This window comes from Marmota marmota, unplaced genomic scaffold, assembly GCF_001458135.2.
Source record: "Marmota marmota marmota unplaced genomic scaffold, marMar, whole genome shotgun sequence".
NCBI classification, from domain to species: domain Eukaryota; kingdom Metazoa; phylum Chordata; class Mammalia; order Rodentia; family Sciuridae; genus Marmota; species Marmota marmota.
In genome coordinates, this window is record NW_026000051.1 from 4,191,535 (window position 1) to 4,205,102 (window position 13,568).

The window sequence follows — 13,568 nt, forward strand, 5'->3', positions numbered from 1 at the left end:
GATCTAAGTTGTCCAGATTGGCCTTGAAATTGCAATCCTCCTGCCTTACCCTCCCTGTTTGCTGGGATTACAGGCGTGCACCACCACACTTGGCTGTTTTTAATCTTTTGAGGAAATTCCACACTGTTTTCCATGGCAGCTGCACAATTTTACATTCCTACCAACAATGCACAAGAGTTCCAGTTGTTCCACATCCACACCAACACTTGTTTTTTTTTTTTTTTTGGTCTGCAGTTCCCGAATAAGAGAACATTGTTTCATGTGCTTATTGGCCACTTGCATATCTTCCTTGGAGAAGTGTCTATTCAAGTCCTTTGCCTACTTTCTATCAGGTCATTTTTTGTTGTTGGGTTGCAGGAGTTCTTTATATATCTAGTCATAGGTACATGAATATATATATATGCATATTCATAGATATGCACACACAAACATGGACATGCACATATTCTGGCAATCAGGGGGAACAGGGAAGGGTAACTCACTGGCTCAGGAGAACCAATTTTTCTCCTTCTCTCTTCTTTGGCTTCTCTGTGAAAAACCGTCACCATCCTGAAGTCACTTACTTGTTCCAGCCCCTGCAGACCCGCATTCTGCAGAATCCCACCATTGACCTCTGCCGACAGTGTCTACCTGCGAGAGCAGAACGAGGCCCTGCAGTCAGACTGGGCATGGGGTGGGGACCTTAGCCAAGTTACTTGGTCCCTCTGCACATTTGTGTCCCCCTGTGGAGGAGGGCGGATAAGGACAGCGAGGCACTTGGAAAGCCTGCTGGGCCTGACACGTGAGCGCTCAGTGTCTTTAGCCATTGTTAGAATTAGCATCTCTGTTTTCTTTTGGCTCAAGGAAGCCCTGTTGAGCCCCTGGTTCGTCTTGGTTGAGGGTAGGAGGTGGCATGGTAGCAACGTCCTGTCCCCAGGGGCAGCACTGCTCAGACTTGGGTACTTACCACACCTCTGCATGTTCTTACACATTTACAACCCATGCGACCCTAAGTGACACATTAGCACCTGCTCCACCCACCCAGCGCTAAGTGCCTTTTTTTGGGGGTGTGATGCTGGGGATGGAACTCCGGCCTTATGCACACGAGCAGGCGCTGTGCCACTGAGCTGTACCCCAGCCCCCTGCGGTGCTTTTCGTGAGGCTCCAGCTTTGTATGAATGTATCACTCGGTGCGCGTCCTCGCTCTTCACTCAACGGCAAGCTCCTGAGAGTTACTCATGTTGGTGTCAGCTGTTGGAGGCCATGTATTTTTAACTGCCTTTAAGTATTCCCTGGGTGAGTGTATGACGTGTCCATCTCTAGTCATGGACATTTGGCCCCTTTTCAATTTATGAGCATGTGCACTCTTTCTCCCCAGGCCTCATCTTCGTCCTCACTGATGACTGAGCACTTACTGGGTACGATGCGCCAGGCCAGCCGCACTCCTCCACGGGCATCATAGGAGGGAGCAAAGTCCCTCATCGAGTTCACGTGGAAAGAGGCCAAGGGTGGATTCCGCCCGGGGCTGCCTGTCGCTAAGGTTGATTCCCCTGGCCACTCTGCCTCTCCAGGAACAAATGCCCAGTGTGACACCGAAGGGCATGTACAGGCCCCTCAGCTGACTCTGCTGAAGTCTCTGGCGTGGACCTGGGCCTCTGGAAGGGCAGGGTGACAGCTGCAGCGCAGGGGCCCATCTTGGCATTGGGACCATGCGGCTAGAGATGGGTGCTTTGAATAAGCTTAGGTTGGTTCAGACCCTTCCCCTCAGGACAGAGCACCACTGGAGACCCCTGGGGAAGAGCCACTGGCTTCCTCTGGGCTGCACTAAACAGAGAATAGGACCTTGGCCCGAATGCAAGGTGCCACTCTCATCTGCTCTTGGTTGGCAGTGAGGGAGGAGGGAGAGACAGAAGTGATGGAAAGCCAGGTCGGAAGGATGTCAGAAAGAAATCAGAGACTAGAGAGCCGTCCCCTGGGCTGCAGGAACAGACAGCCCTGGGGAGAAAGAGCAAACAGGATCTACTTTGCTTTAATGTGAACTTAGTTTAGAACAATTTAGAATTTAAAAACTCCAATCTTGGATCTTATTCTATCGCGTTTTTGTTCCTGGTGAAGAAACGACTGACAAAGGGTGTCAGATGCCCGCCAGGAGAGTGAGCTTTGTGAGTTTCTGCATCTCTCTGGGCCTCAGCTTCTTATCTGTAAACTGGGCGAGGACCCATCTAAGGACAAGGTTTGTGAGTGGCCTGGTATGGTTGATAAACAGTTGTTGTCATCGTCACTTCCTTACAAGGCAGGTCTCACCAGGGATATGGCAGTACAGATTCTAGCAACCAGCCTCGAGTTGTTAAATTTCTCCATCTTATGAAGGTGCCTTTGTCCATTTTCTGTTCCTATGATGAAATACCCGAGACTGGGTAATATACGAAGAAAACGGGTTTATTTAGCTACCATTTTGGAGACTCGAGGGCATGGCACTGGCCTGGGATCAGCTCTGGTCAGGACCTCATGGCTAATAGCATCATGGTGGAACACTTGAGTGAGTGATCGCATGGCAAGACAGGAAGCCAAAGTCCTAGGAAGGGAATAAGAACCCTACTAATTCCTTCCCAGGGCAGCACCCTTTCTCCGCCTAGTTATTTCTCACTAGCCCCCAGCCCCCCACCCCGCTCCGGCCTCCCAGCACCAACACACTGAGGACCAAGGTCCCAACACATGAACCCATGGCACGAGCTCAAACTCTACCCAAACCACAGCAGAACAGGATTTCAGAGGCCCCAAGGACAAAAGTGGAAACCCAAGCTCGTCCAAAAAGCTCCACTGCCCTGTGCCCGGCATTCCAGCAGATTCCCTGTGTGACCCTGACTCTGATTTCAGGGTCTAGTTACAAGCTGGACCAACCTCACCACGGTCTCCCTGGGTGGGGGGGTCCCAAGCAAGTTTTAAGACCTGCCGGACTTGCACCAGATTCCAACCTGGAAGCAGGTCATCACACGCATGGGCTAGGAGTGGGGGACAGTGACACTGGTGAAGGGATGCCCTGAATACAAGGGCACCATGCTGGAGTGGCATCTGATCCCTGCAGTGTCTGAGCAGAGGCCTCTGCAGAGGGTGGGACAGGGAAGGACTGCCTCATTTCTAGGCAGTGCAGAGGCAAGCTCCGTGGATTGTCCCAGAACCTGAGATGGCTACAGACCTAATGCAGGCAGCAGTGACCTGGATCTGGAAGGCTTCGAGCCACAACATGGGGGTGGTGGCCTCCTCTGCATGACCATCGTGCAGCCTTTCTCCTTCTACTCCCCAAAGTAAAAGCAGCCCGGGGGCCCTGGACAGCAGCAGTGGGCGCTGATTCTTTATTTATTAGACTCAAGTGCTTCAGTACAGAACGGTATGGAGGATACATGTTTGTGCTTCAATACTTTCAAACACTGAGATTCTGATAATTTCAAGGTAAACAAGTTTCAAGACAGACTAGCTTTTTTTTTTTTAAATATCCTTTTGATAAATTATTTTTTATATAAATAACAGAGAAAGGAAAACCAACATGTTTGACAAACAAGGTCCTAAAGCGTGAGCGTTGCTTGGTCGGAGGGAGGGGACAAAACAAGCGGGGACCGTAAGAAACCAACCAGCGCAGGTCCTAGGGTTCTGTCCTAAGGAGGCAGGATCTCAAGGGGAGAAGGCGACAGGAGACCTGGGAGCTAAGTAGAGTGCACAGGAGATTCCAGAGCCAGCAGGAGAGGACGCCATAGTGACAGTGCGTCCAGGACTGTTCTCCAAGGAAGGCGGGCGGGCGGGGCAAGCGCACATCACGTTTGCAAGGACGTCACGAGACACAGTAATATACACACAGTCTGCGGGAGGCAAGGGCGGCGAGGGCCGGGGCAGGGGACATTTTTTGTGACTTCCACTGTCATTATATTTCACGACAACAGCAGCAGAACGACGTGTGCTCGCTCCTGAGACCTGGGGACGGGCGCACCTCCAGCACCTGCTCTTCCCCTCTGCTTCACAGCGACACGATTGCACAGGAGAAAGACGATGGGCCTCTCACAACCACGATGACATATGACTGCACACCACGCAAAATAAAGTACCACAAAGTATCTTAAACTGAGGACAACCTGACAAGGCTGCGTGTGGAGTGGGGACAGCGTCAGCATCAGCCCGACGGGCCCTTCTCCACGGCTGTCAGGAACCACCTGTTCCAGTCCAGTCCTGACCTTGAACTTGACCCAGGCTGACCCTTCTGGGGAACAGGAGCTGTGAGGGGTGATGCCCCAGGCAAGGGACCTGGTCAGTGGGTCAACCCTAACTGCTTCTCCGTCTGGGGAGGAGTCTGCTTTTCATTGTCTTGTGCATAGTGACCTAGGCTGGGAAGGACCTTTCTCAGGGTCACACAGTGTGGCCACAGGCCTGGGAAAGCAGGGCCACACTGTGGAAGACACCAGGGGACACCCAGCCTGGCCTCGTGGACACTCCCAGCCCCACCCACAGCTGCATCTCTGGGGCACAAGCTGGGAGGGAAAGCAAAGAGCCGGTTCCATCTCAGCCTTGTGAGGTGTCTGTCCCCTGATTGTCACTTCCCAGCTTATCTGGATGTGAGCAGACACCCGAGGGGTAGGAACAGGAGAGGAGGTAACAGATTAATCCTCAGTGTGAAATACCTGAAGGACACAGACAGCTCTGCGATTCCCAGCAAGAACAGGAAAAACCCAATACACATTTTTAAAAGACCCAGACTTCTACCTTTCCGTACTCGAGCAGTTTGCACGCGACGAAGGTGGCTATGTACAAGGTCACAGGATCATAAATGAGGGGGAGGAGTCCATTCATTCTCAAGAATTCCAAAATTTCTGCAGCTTGCACAGGAACTTCTTGTAGGATACATATATATCTTTTTAAAAAACACAATGCATTATTCTCGGTTCACACTGGAGGAGGGCATCATTAACACGAACAGCGCGGGCCGGCCAGGGCGTGCAGGGCGGGGAGGCAGCAGAGAAACCGGCCTGCGCTAGGGGCTCAGAGCAGTGGGAGGGCGCGGCTTGGAGGGGCGGCTTATTGTTTAACTGCTTATTTCTTCTTCTGTTTTGTTCAGTTTCTTCAGCGTGTCCAGCAGTTTCTGTGGGGTGAGAATGTGCGTGGATCCTGGGGAGGCAGAGAAGACAGTGAGCTCACCTGCTCTAGCTCCCCATCCTCCTCTCCTGCCCTTCTCCACGCCCAGATCTGCACCCATCCGCCTCCCCCACCCTGGTCTGGGTCCATGGAAGCCTGGAGGGGGCTGGGGCTGGACATCTAGGCCCCTGTCACAGGAGGCCAGGGAGACAGCGAGGGCTGTGGCAAAACAAAATGCATCCTCTGGCTCAGCAGGTCCCAGGCTGTAGCAGGGAACGAGCCACCTCTCCTCAGAGCCAGCACCAACTGTCAGGTGACAGGGTGGCGGCATTTCTCAATCTCAAGGTGAGGCCAGGGAGAGAAACTCCAAATGACGTGGCCACGGGAAAAAGTTGAGAATGGGCTGGGGTTGGCAGGGGTCTGTGTGTGCCTGGTTGCAAGGACATGGATGGGGTGCACTGACCTCGGAGCCAGCTGACTGGCGCTGCCTGCCGCGGGTGGGACCTCAGGTGTGAGGGAAAGGGCGGGGACCTGAGGCCTTACCTTGCAGAGACCGCGCATTGTAAGAGATTAGAAATGCTTGCAAAAGTTTAAGCTAATGGAATTAGATATATTTCTAGTGCAAAGTAAATAAATAAATAAATAAATAAAAATTAAATAAATAAAAAATGAAGCCCTTTTTCATAAGGAGAGAAAGAGATCTAATAAGTGCAGTAAAAAATGATGCATGGATCGTGTGATTTGGCCATGGACTTGATCAAACAGAACGGAAGTGACTGGGTGATGTGTGAGCATGAGACCTGCCGCATGCAGCAGTGGACTTCAAAGAAAGATCCTGGTGGGAAAGAACTAAACAAAAGAGGTCCGTACTTGAAAATGTGCCTCCCTGGAGACCTGGGCAAGGGAGGGCCTCATGGGAGAGGAGGAGTGGAAACACAGGAGCCAGATTTCCATTTCAAGGGCAGGCAAAAGAACGCAGTGGACTGGCTTCTGGTTGTGCCTCCACTAGGATGCCGCTCACCACTGCTTGCTGCGCTGACCTGGAGCTGTGGGAGCTGGGGGCTTCCCTGGTGGGTCTAGAGCAGCAGGAAACTTGCAACACTCTCTCTGGTGTGAGAGAAATTTTCAACATCCTGCTGTCTGAGGTCCAGGCCCCAGGCCCCACTCGCTGCTCTGGGTGAGGAGCCTGTCCTCGGTTACTTCCCAGGGATGCAGAGCGTGATGCCCTGAGCACGCAGCCTGCCCTGGCCCCTGCGCTCTCTGGCTAACTGCTATCTATCTGCAGGCCTGAGGCTCCTCGAGCAGTGACACCCTGGGTGTTTCTACAGCACCCCTTCCCACATTCACTGTGGGGCGTTTAGGAATCTTCTACTAGTCCTAAAGGAGCTCAAAGGCAAAGAGGAGAAAGGACAGAAATGTTTGAGGCTTGTCTCCAATTCTGAAGCAGAAACAGTTGCCAGAAGGAGGGCCTCCAGATCCCAGCTCCCGCGGCCGGCCGGCGTGTCTGGATGTGAAAGCCGGACTGGATGCAGCACGGGAGGCGCTAGGGTTTCCTGCGTGCACCTGCCAGAGAACACTGTCCCCAACGCCCCGCTCCCCAGCCACCCAAAAGGGTTCCAGGAAACAAGAAGGCAGACTCGATTTCAAGGAGAAATCCAAAGGGGTTCCTTTGATCAGATGCCGATCCGAAAGTGCTCCCCCTGGTTTACATGCAGATTCAGGATTGAGCAGGGACTCCTGCTGGAGAATTTTCTGACATTATCTGATCACTGAGCATTCCCAGTCTTGATTGAAGAACAACTCTAGGACTTAGCCTTGGGGACAGCCCATGAGGCCACTAAGGCCCTAGCAACAGGCCCATTCCTGGGCCTTCACTTACTGGTCTCTTTAAAGGGACCAGGCTGGTTGGCATTAATCCAAATCACCTGGAAGCCAAAGCCTGACGCGCAGGGCTCTGTATGGTTCTAACAATGTCCACCATGAATGCTACCAACAACTGGGGTCCCTAAGTCACATGTTCAAATATTCTCAATTTGAATCCATTGGTGGCTGACCACACAGCTCTCCAGAAGACAGTAGCAGGTGGGTTCACTGCTCTGAGGGTCCCTGCTGTTCCATGTCACAGGTTGACTGTGAAACGTGAGCAGTGGTTTCCTAAGCCAGCGGAGGCCTAATCAAATGCTATCCCCACATTCCAAAGCCATGGGCCAGACACGGCGAGCTGTGACGGGAGAAAGTCTTTCCCTCCACACTGACGGGGTCTGACACCAAGAGTTCTCAGACTAGCTGGTCTGGCTGTCCCTGCATCGGCCTGGAACAGATCTACTGACTTGGAATACCCAGGAAGGCGCCTGAGGATGGGCACATTTAAGGGCAAGCAGGTGAGCTGAGGTTCCAGGGCTGGGGCGGTGACCAGCCCACACTTTCAAACATGTGTGGCAAGAAGAAGGTCTGAAGGTGGGCTGGTAGCATGGCAGGGCCTCTCGTCTTTTGATTCTGGGCGCCTTGGGGCTCCTGGGAGGGGAGGGGACGTGCAAGTGAGGCTCAACAGCAGCTGGGCTCTGAACCAGGTCCAGACCTGAGCCCTGCTGTCACCTGCCCCCAACCTAGAGAAACAAAGGATTCAACATAAAACCACAAGCAGAATGTGCAAGCCAAGAGGTCCAGCCTAGCCCGGGAGCTCTCCCATTTGCTTCTCACAGCCTCCTGCACGTCCCCTCAGGAGTGGTATTTTAGCCTAAATTAACTAAAGAGATGGAACCCAATCAAAAGATGTCATTTGTGGACAACTTAGAGGCGTGACTGGGCGACTGCAAGGAGACTCGGTGGACCTGCACTTCTGCCGTCCACACTGGCTCCCTGTGATCCAGACCTGGGGAAGGTGCTTCAGTGACAGGAGAGAGGACAGAGCGAGGGACTGTCACCGTGCACAATGCCTGCTGGGGGCATCTCAGTGCTGGGCAGGCGGAAACTCATCCCTCTTAAAAGACAGACCAACACAAAACTGGTATGGAGGAGCGAACTCAAGCTCACTGGAGACTGCATTGTCTGCAGGACAGCAGGAGGGCAGGTCAGACTACCTGCTCCCTGACCTCTGACCTTGCTGGTACTAGGTTCTGTGTTTCGCTTTTTTATTTATTTATTTTTTTTGGTGGGAGTGGGGATTAGGGATTGAACCCAGTGGTGTCTTCTACTGAGCCGCCTCCCCAGCCCTTTGTATTTGTTCTTATTTTGAGTCAGGGTCTCACTGACTTGCTGAGGGTTTTGCTAAGTTGCCCAGGAACTTTCAATCCTGTCTCAGCTTCCTGAGTCACTGGGATTGAAGGTGAGCGCCACCTTGCCTGGGGCCTCATCGCTCCTTAGCTGAGCTCTGTAAAACCCACACTGTCTGGCAAACTATTTCAAAAGCCAAGAATATATAACTAGAGTCTGTCTACACCCGCTCTGTGCTGACGGCAGCTGGCCCTCTCTGGGGTCGTGATGGAATGTCAAGGAAAGCTTCTGCAAAGGAAAGGCTGCTTCTTCAGGAGCTAGAGAGAGGTGTGGTGCGATTCTTTTAGGTCCTACAAGTGTTCTGCTGTCAAACATTTGTGTGTCCTTCTGGAAGTCTTCAAATATATCTTGCAAGCAAATGTCACACACCTGCTTGCCACCTGCACACAGGCCGGGAGCCTGATCTAACAATCATCGAGCTGCTTCTAGGGAATACTCTCTCTGCTCCCTCCCTCCCTCTCTTCCTTTCTAACAATTGCTTTTATCCCTACTTCCCCCCATTGGCCTTGCTGTCTAGAGGAAGGTGAGCCCAGGAAGGATGGGGGCCAAGGCCAGGGCTGTCACCAGCTCCCTGACCTGGCTACTAGCTGCTGCACTCAGCTTTTGGCTCCCTGGAGCGTGCCAGCCTCTGCCAAGGAGAGGGAAGAGGAGGAGATAAGTGGTGGCCTCTCTTCCTCCCTTCCAGATGGAGCTCCATTTTCTTTATGTAAGTGAGCATCTTCTGATGTCACCAAGCCAAGGTTCTGAAGGGCCATTCTCCTGACACTCACGAGAAAGAGCACTGGGGTGCTGCAGTTCATCCCCCTTGTGCTTATATACAGTGGCCTGGGAATGGGGGTGACCACCTCTGTCACACAGGTACTCGTGGAGGAGCAGAGCTGGAGTCCACTTCTGGCTCTCAGCTCAGGTCACTCTCCACTGCTTACAGGACTCTGCCCCCTGACTCATGGGGCCACGACTTGGCTCAGGGCAAGTGGAGTATCAAAGTCAGGGACACAAAAGGTGGCCTATCCCTGAGCATCAACAAGGACGCAACACTAATGCTGGGACAGAGGGCTTGTGATCAGTCTGCCACTGCCACCTAAACACATTATCGGAGTTTCCTAACAGTGGAGGGTGGAAAGAGGAAGGAATGAGGACATTGTCAAAAATTTTTCTCTCTCTTTTCATTTTTTGCAGTACTTGATATTGAACCCAGGGGTCCTCTACCCATGAGCTACACTCCCAGCCCTTTTTATTTTGAGACAGGATCTTGCTAAGTTCCTTGAACTGGCAGTCCTCCTGCCTCAGCCTCCCTAATCGCAGAGATTACGGGCATGCGCCATCACACCCAGAATGATGGTGTTCATTAAAGCCCCATAAAGCCCCACAGAGCGTCAAGAGTGAATTTCTCCAAAAAGGCTCCAGACCTTACCAAGACACATCAGAGAAGAGAGGGTATAATTATTTGATTCTCCAAAGATCCACAGGGGAATTAAAATAAAAGCACTTTCTTAGCAAATGGCTATAAAGTTCCATTTCAGCAGAGAAATTTGAGACGGAAGTCCCTCCCACTGGGGACTGGCGTGCACCAAGCGCACGTGAAGCAGCTCATGACCAACCAATACTTAGCTCTTGTTCCTTGGGAAGTACCCGTCCTACGGTACTGGCACGTCCAGAGTCTATTCTAACGCTTCCAGCCAAGTCTTCCTCACCAGCAGGCGCCCCTGGGTCTCCCGGGAGATCTGCCTGCTGGACATGGCCCCTGCCGCGGGCCTGCACTCTCACCCTCCCAAGCCAAGTCACCACCAGGATGCCTACATTCCCTGAGGGTGCCCACAGGGCCACTCCTGGCGGCAGGCTTGGCATGCCTCAAGTGCCCCTCTGCTTCCAGCTCCCTCTCTGAGGACTTTCCTGCAGTCACTGTCACTTTGATTTATACCCAGTGGCCTGCAGCTGTCCAGCTGGCAGCGTGTCACCCAGGGCATGAGTGAGCTGGCAGGTCGGAGCCCCAAGGGCTTCAGGGCAGGGCGCGAGGCACACTGAACACATTTTCAATCGGTGTTAAGAACTGCAAGCATTTTCTTGTTAAAAGAAAATCAAAGAAATAAGAAACTAAAAAGAGGAAAAAAAAAACAACCAAAGAAAAAGAGTGACGGAATAATCAAAGAAAACCCTTCAGAGTGGAAGAGTTTCTTTCTGTAATAAGCTGCTTTTACTTTGTTTCTTTGGCTCTCACTCCATTGTTGGAGCCTGATCCTCAAAAGATACCCTAGAGGACTCCCTGAAGTCGGGGTGTCTCAGGTCCATGAGAAATTTGGTGGGAGTAAGAATGTGAGTAGAACCTGCGGGAGAACAGAGGCCAGCTGACTGCTTGAACAAGGTACGTCACAGGAGCATGCCAACTTAGGCCTACACTGTACGCAGCCAATGAGGCGTGAGGAAGCAAGATGCACAGCTTGCACACACGTGCATGCACACGCGCACACAGAGGCAAGGTGGCTGGCGTGCAGGAAGCAGCTGAGGCCACACAGCGGACATAGGCTGTCTGCACGAGGCCTCCATGAACCTGCATGGGCGACATCCTAGCCCCAGGCTCCCCCTCCCCTCAGGGAAACTCAAAGCAGGTGCAAAGGGGAAGGGGAAGATCACACCCAAAGCCTGGCCGTGACAGCGTCTGTCCAGAAAAGCTGTTTGAGCTCGGGATTATCCAACACATTCATGCAACACAGGCAAGCAGGGGACAGAGAGCTGATCAGGGGCCTGCACCACAAAAAAAGAAATAATTACAGGGAGGCCTGGTGGCCAGACAGGGAAGCCCAGGGAGCTGGGAGGGTCGTGGTAGTGAGAAGGTGGTGGACCCCGTCTGGTCCATCTTGAGGAACCCAGGAGCAGTCATACGGATTGGTCTATGGAGCCTGCTCTCTTGGATGGCTTTGGGGGCACTATGACCCGGCTGCACCACATTGGAGAAATAAAACTGAGACCTGTTACTGAGATACTAACTGAGCCTGGGGTTATGACCAGTAGTGGGCACCTATGGGCAGAAGTCAGAGAGGCCTTCCTTCTGGGGCAGTTCAGGGTCTCCCCTGCTGCAGTTCACATGAAAGTGGCCCGCGAGGCAGTCCTCAGGCCCTGGAGAGCCTGAGTCCCCACTGGGAGCACAGCACACCCCTTCCTAAGGGTCCAGGTTTCTGACTTCGGGCCTTGCTCAGCACGGGCGTGTTCCCGCTGAGGATGGGGCTTGGCCAGGCCTGTGCATGTGGTCGCCTCTTGCCAATCAGTGGCAAGAGGGACACCTGGACAGGGGCAAGTCCATTGTGTTAAGGGCAAGAAGGGACACAAGGAGGGTGACTGGAGAAAGCAAGATTTCTCCCAGGTCATGCTTCCCCCACAGACCTAGAAACTGCAGCGGCTCCTGGAGGGGAAGGAGGAGGCCACTGGAGCCGCTGGTTCCTCTCCTAGAAACCAGCATGAGACCCTGGAAAGGCTGCGGCAGTGAGAACCCGGGAGGAGCCAGACGGAGGAGCCCTCAACAGAACCCAGAGGTCAGGACGGGGTTCCAGGTGGTATCTTCCCGCAACATCCATCATTCCCCACTGAAGTAGGGGAGGAAGGCGGTAATTCCCACCTCCTCCGCGGCGTCTAGGCCAAGAGGCCCGACGCTAGGACACTGCCACTCCCACCTCGGGCCCAGCTGGAGGCTGCAAGTGTGGGTGCTGAGCCCTGTGTGGCTGCATAGTAGATGGAGGCTGGGAGAGGGCACGACACTGGCTGCAGGCGACCCCACTTGGCAGTGGCAGAGCGCATTTGGGCCTGAGTCTGCTGGACTCTCTGATCAGGTACTTTCCACCTCACCACGCAGATGTGAGGAAGGGACAGTTAGCCCCTCAATTTCTGCCACCCACAAACGGTTACCTAGGACTACGTCTTGCTGGGGCAGTGCGGAACCTAAGACAGGGTGCGACACCAAAGCGTGGGATGGGTCACAGTGCGATGAGGCAGCTGCTTGCTCCGGAGCCCATGCGCTACTCACCTATCAGCACTTCCCACTTGCCGTTGGCCTGGGTCACCTCGTAGGCACAGCGCATCTCGTTCAGGCTCACGCCCCCCAGGATGAAAATGATAAGGCGGGGCCCGCTGCGGTACTCCCCTGGGGCCTTGTTCTTGTGCCAGTGCCCGTAGCGGGCGCTGAGGGAGAGGAGAGGAGAGGGGCGAGGTGAGTGTCTGTGCTCACAGTCCCCGCGCTCGCGCTCATGTGCACACCGGTGCCGGTGCCGCGCCCAGCACAGAGCAGCCATCTGAGAATTGTCGCTTTCTGGGCTGCAGCACAATCTCTGAGCCATCGGCTGCACAAAGATCATTACTAGCATCTCTGTGGTGACACTGTCACTCTCAGACACGTGCGCAGCCGGAGGTTCAGCTCAGCTCAAGTTCAGCAGCTTCACAGGCACAACGAATGTATCTGGGACACTGAGGGCACGGAGCAGCAATGACAGTGTCTGAGGTCTGTCTCCATACTGTCACACGGATCTCCTGGGAAAACACATTCTGCCCAGGGCTCATGAGGATTGGTTCTCCCAGAAAGAGGCCGTCCGTGCCCACCTTGGGGCTACAGTTTAACAGGGTGGGTGGGGGAGAGCAGCAGGTCTGAATGGTGAAGTGACAGAGCTCAGTGTCATGGGGTCAGGTACTGGAAGGCCCAGAGCCTGTCTAGGCTGCATGGGGGAGGGGGGGCCAGAGCCTGGCAGCCCTTTGACAGGCCTCTCCCTGCACACGGACCTGGGAAGCAGGTGGAAGTGGCGGCTGTTAGGACAAGAAAACAGGAAAAGTGAAAGGAAGGGCGGAGCCTGCTCTGACACGGCCACACTCCCACCGTCCTTCAGCTCGGGAGGCACTGCAGGCCCTGCCCAGGCAGGAAGGCCCCGGGGCTCTGTTCGGCCAACCTAAATCTCTCCGCCTCCCTCCCTGGCAATCTGACATCCCGCGGCTCCCGAGCAGCCTGGCCCCAGGACTGCTTGCCATCAGAGGGGGTGCCAATGCCACAGATGCCACCCAGGTCCTGGGAAGGGGTAAAAATGAAGACAGAGGAGAGGCGGGAGAGAAGACAGCGGGACGAGCATGAGAGGACAGAGGGACTAAGAGCATCTGCCCTGGAAAACCGCAGTCCCCAGCGTCAGATGCCCTTTCTGGAGCCACTAACAGTGCTGTCTCCAGCT

The 13,568-nt window shown here is 53.9% G+C and overlaps 1 protein-coding gene across 2 annotated transcripts in view; it reads right to left on the minus strand.

Annotated features, from left to right (window-relative positions):
* Window positions 1-3,318: 3,318 nt before the first annotated feature.
* The window catches only part of Stxbp1 (syntaxin binding protein 1), a 38,023-nt gene continuing 27,773 nt past the window's right edge, over window positions 3,319-13,568 (minus strand). Inside the window, exons 17-19 of one of the 2 annotated variants that reach the window (XM_048812996.1) lie at window positions 12,386-12,540; window positions 10,569-10,694; window positions 3,319-5,130 (exon numbers count right to left, since the gene is read on the minus strand). In XM_048812996.1, coding sequence (XP_048668953.1) covers window positions 10,585-10,694; window positions 12,386-12,540 — 265 coding nt within the window. In that variant the 3' untranslated portion in view covers window positions 3,319-5,130; window positions 10,569-10,584. The remainder of the gene's footprint in view (window positions 5,131-10,568; window positions 10,695-12,385; window positions 12,541-13,568) is intronic. The other variant, XM_015497556.2, reaches the window with a different exon arrangement.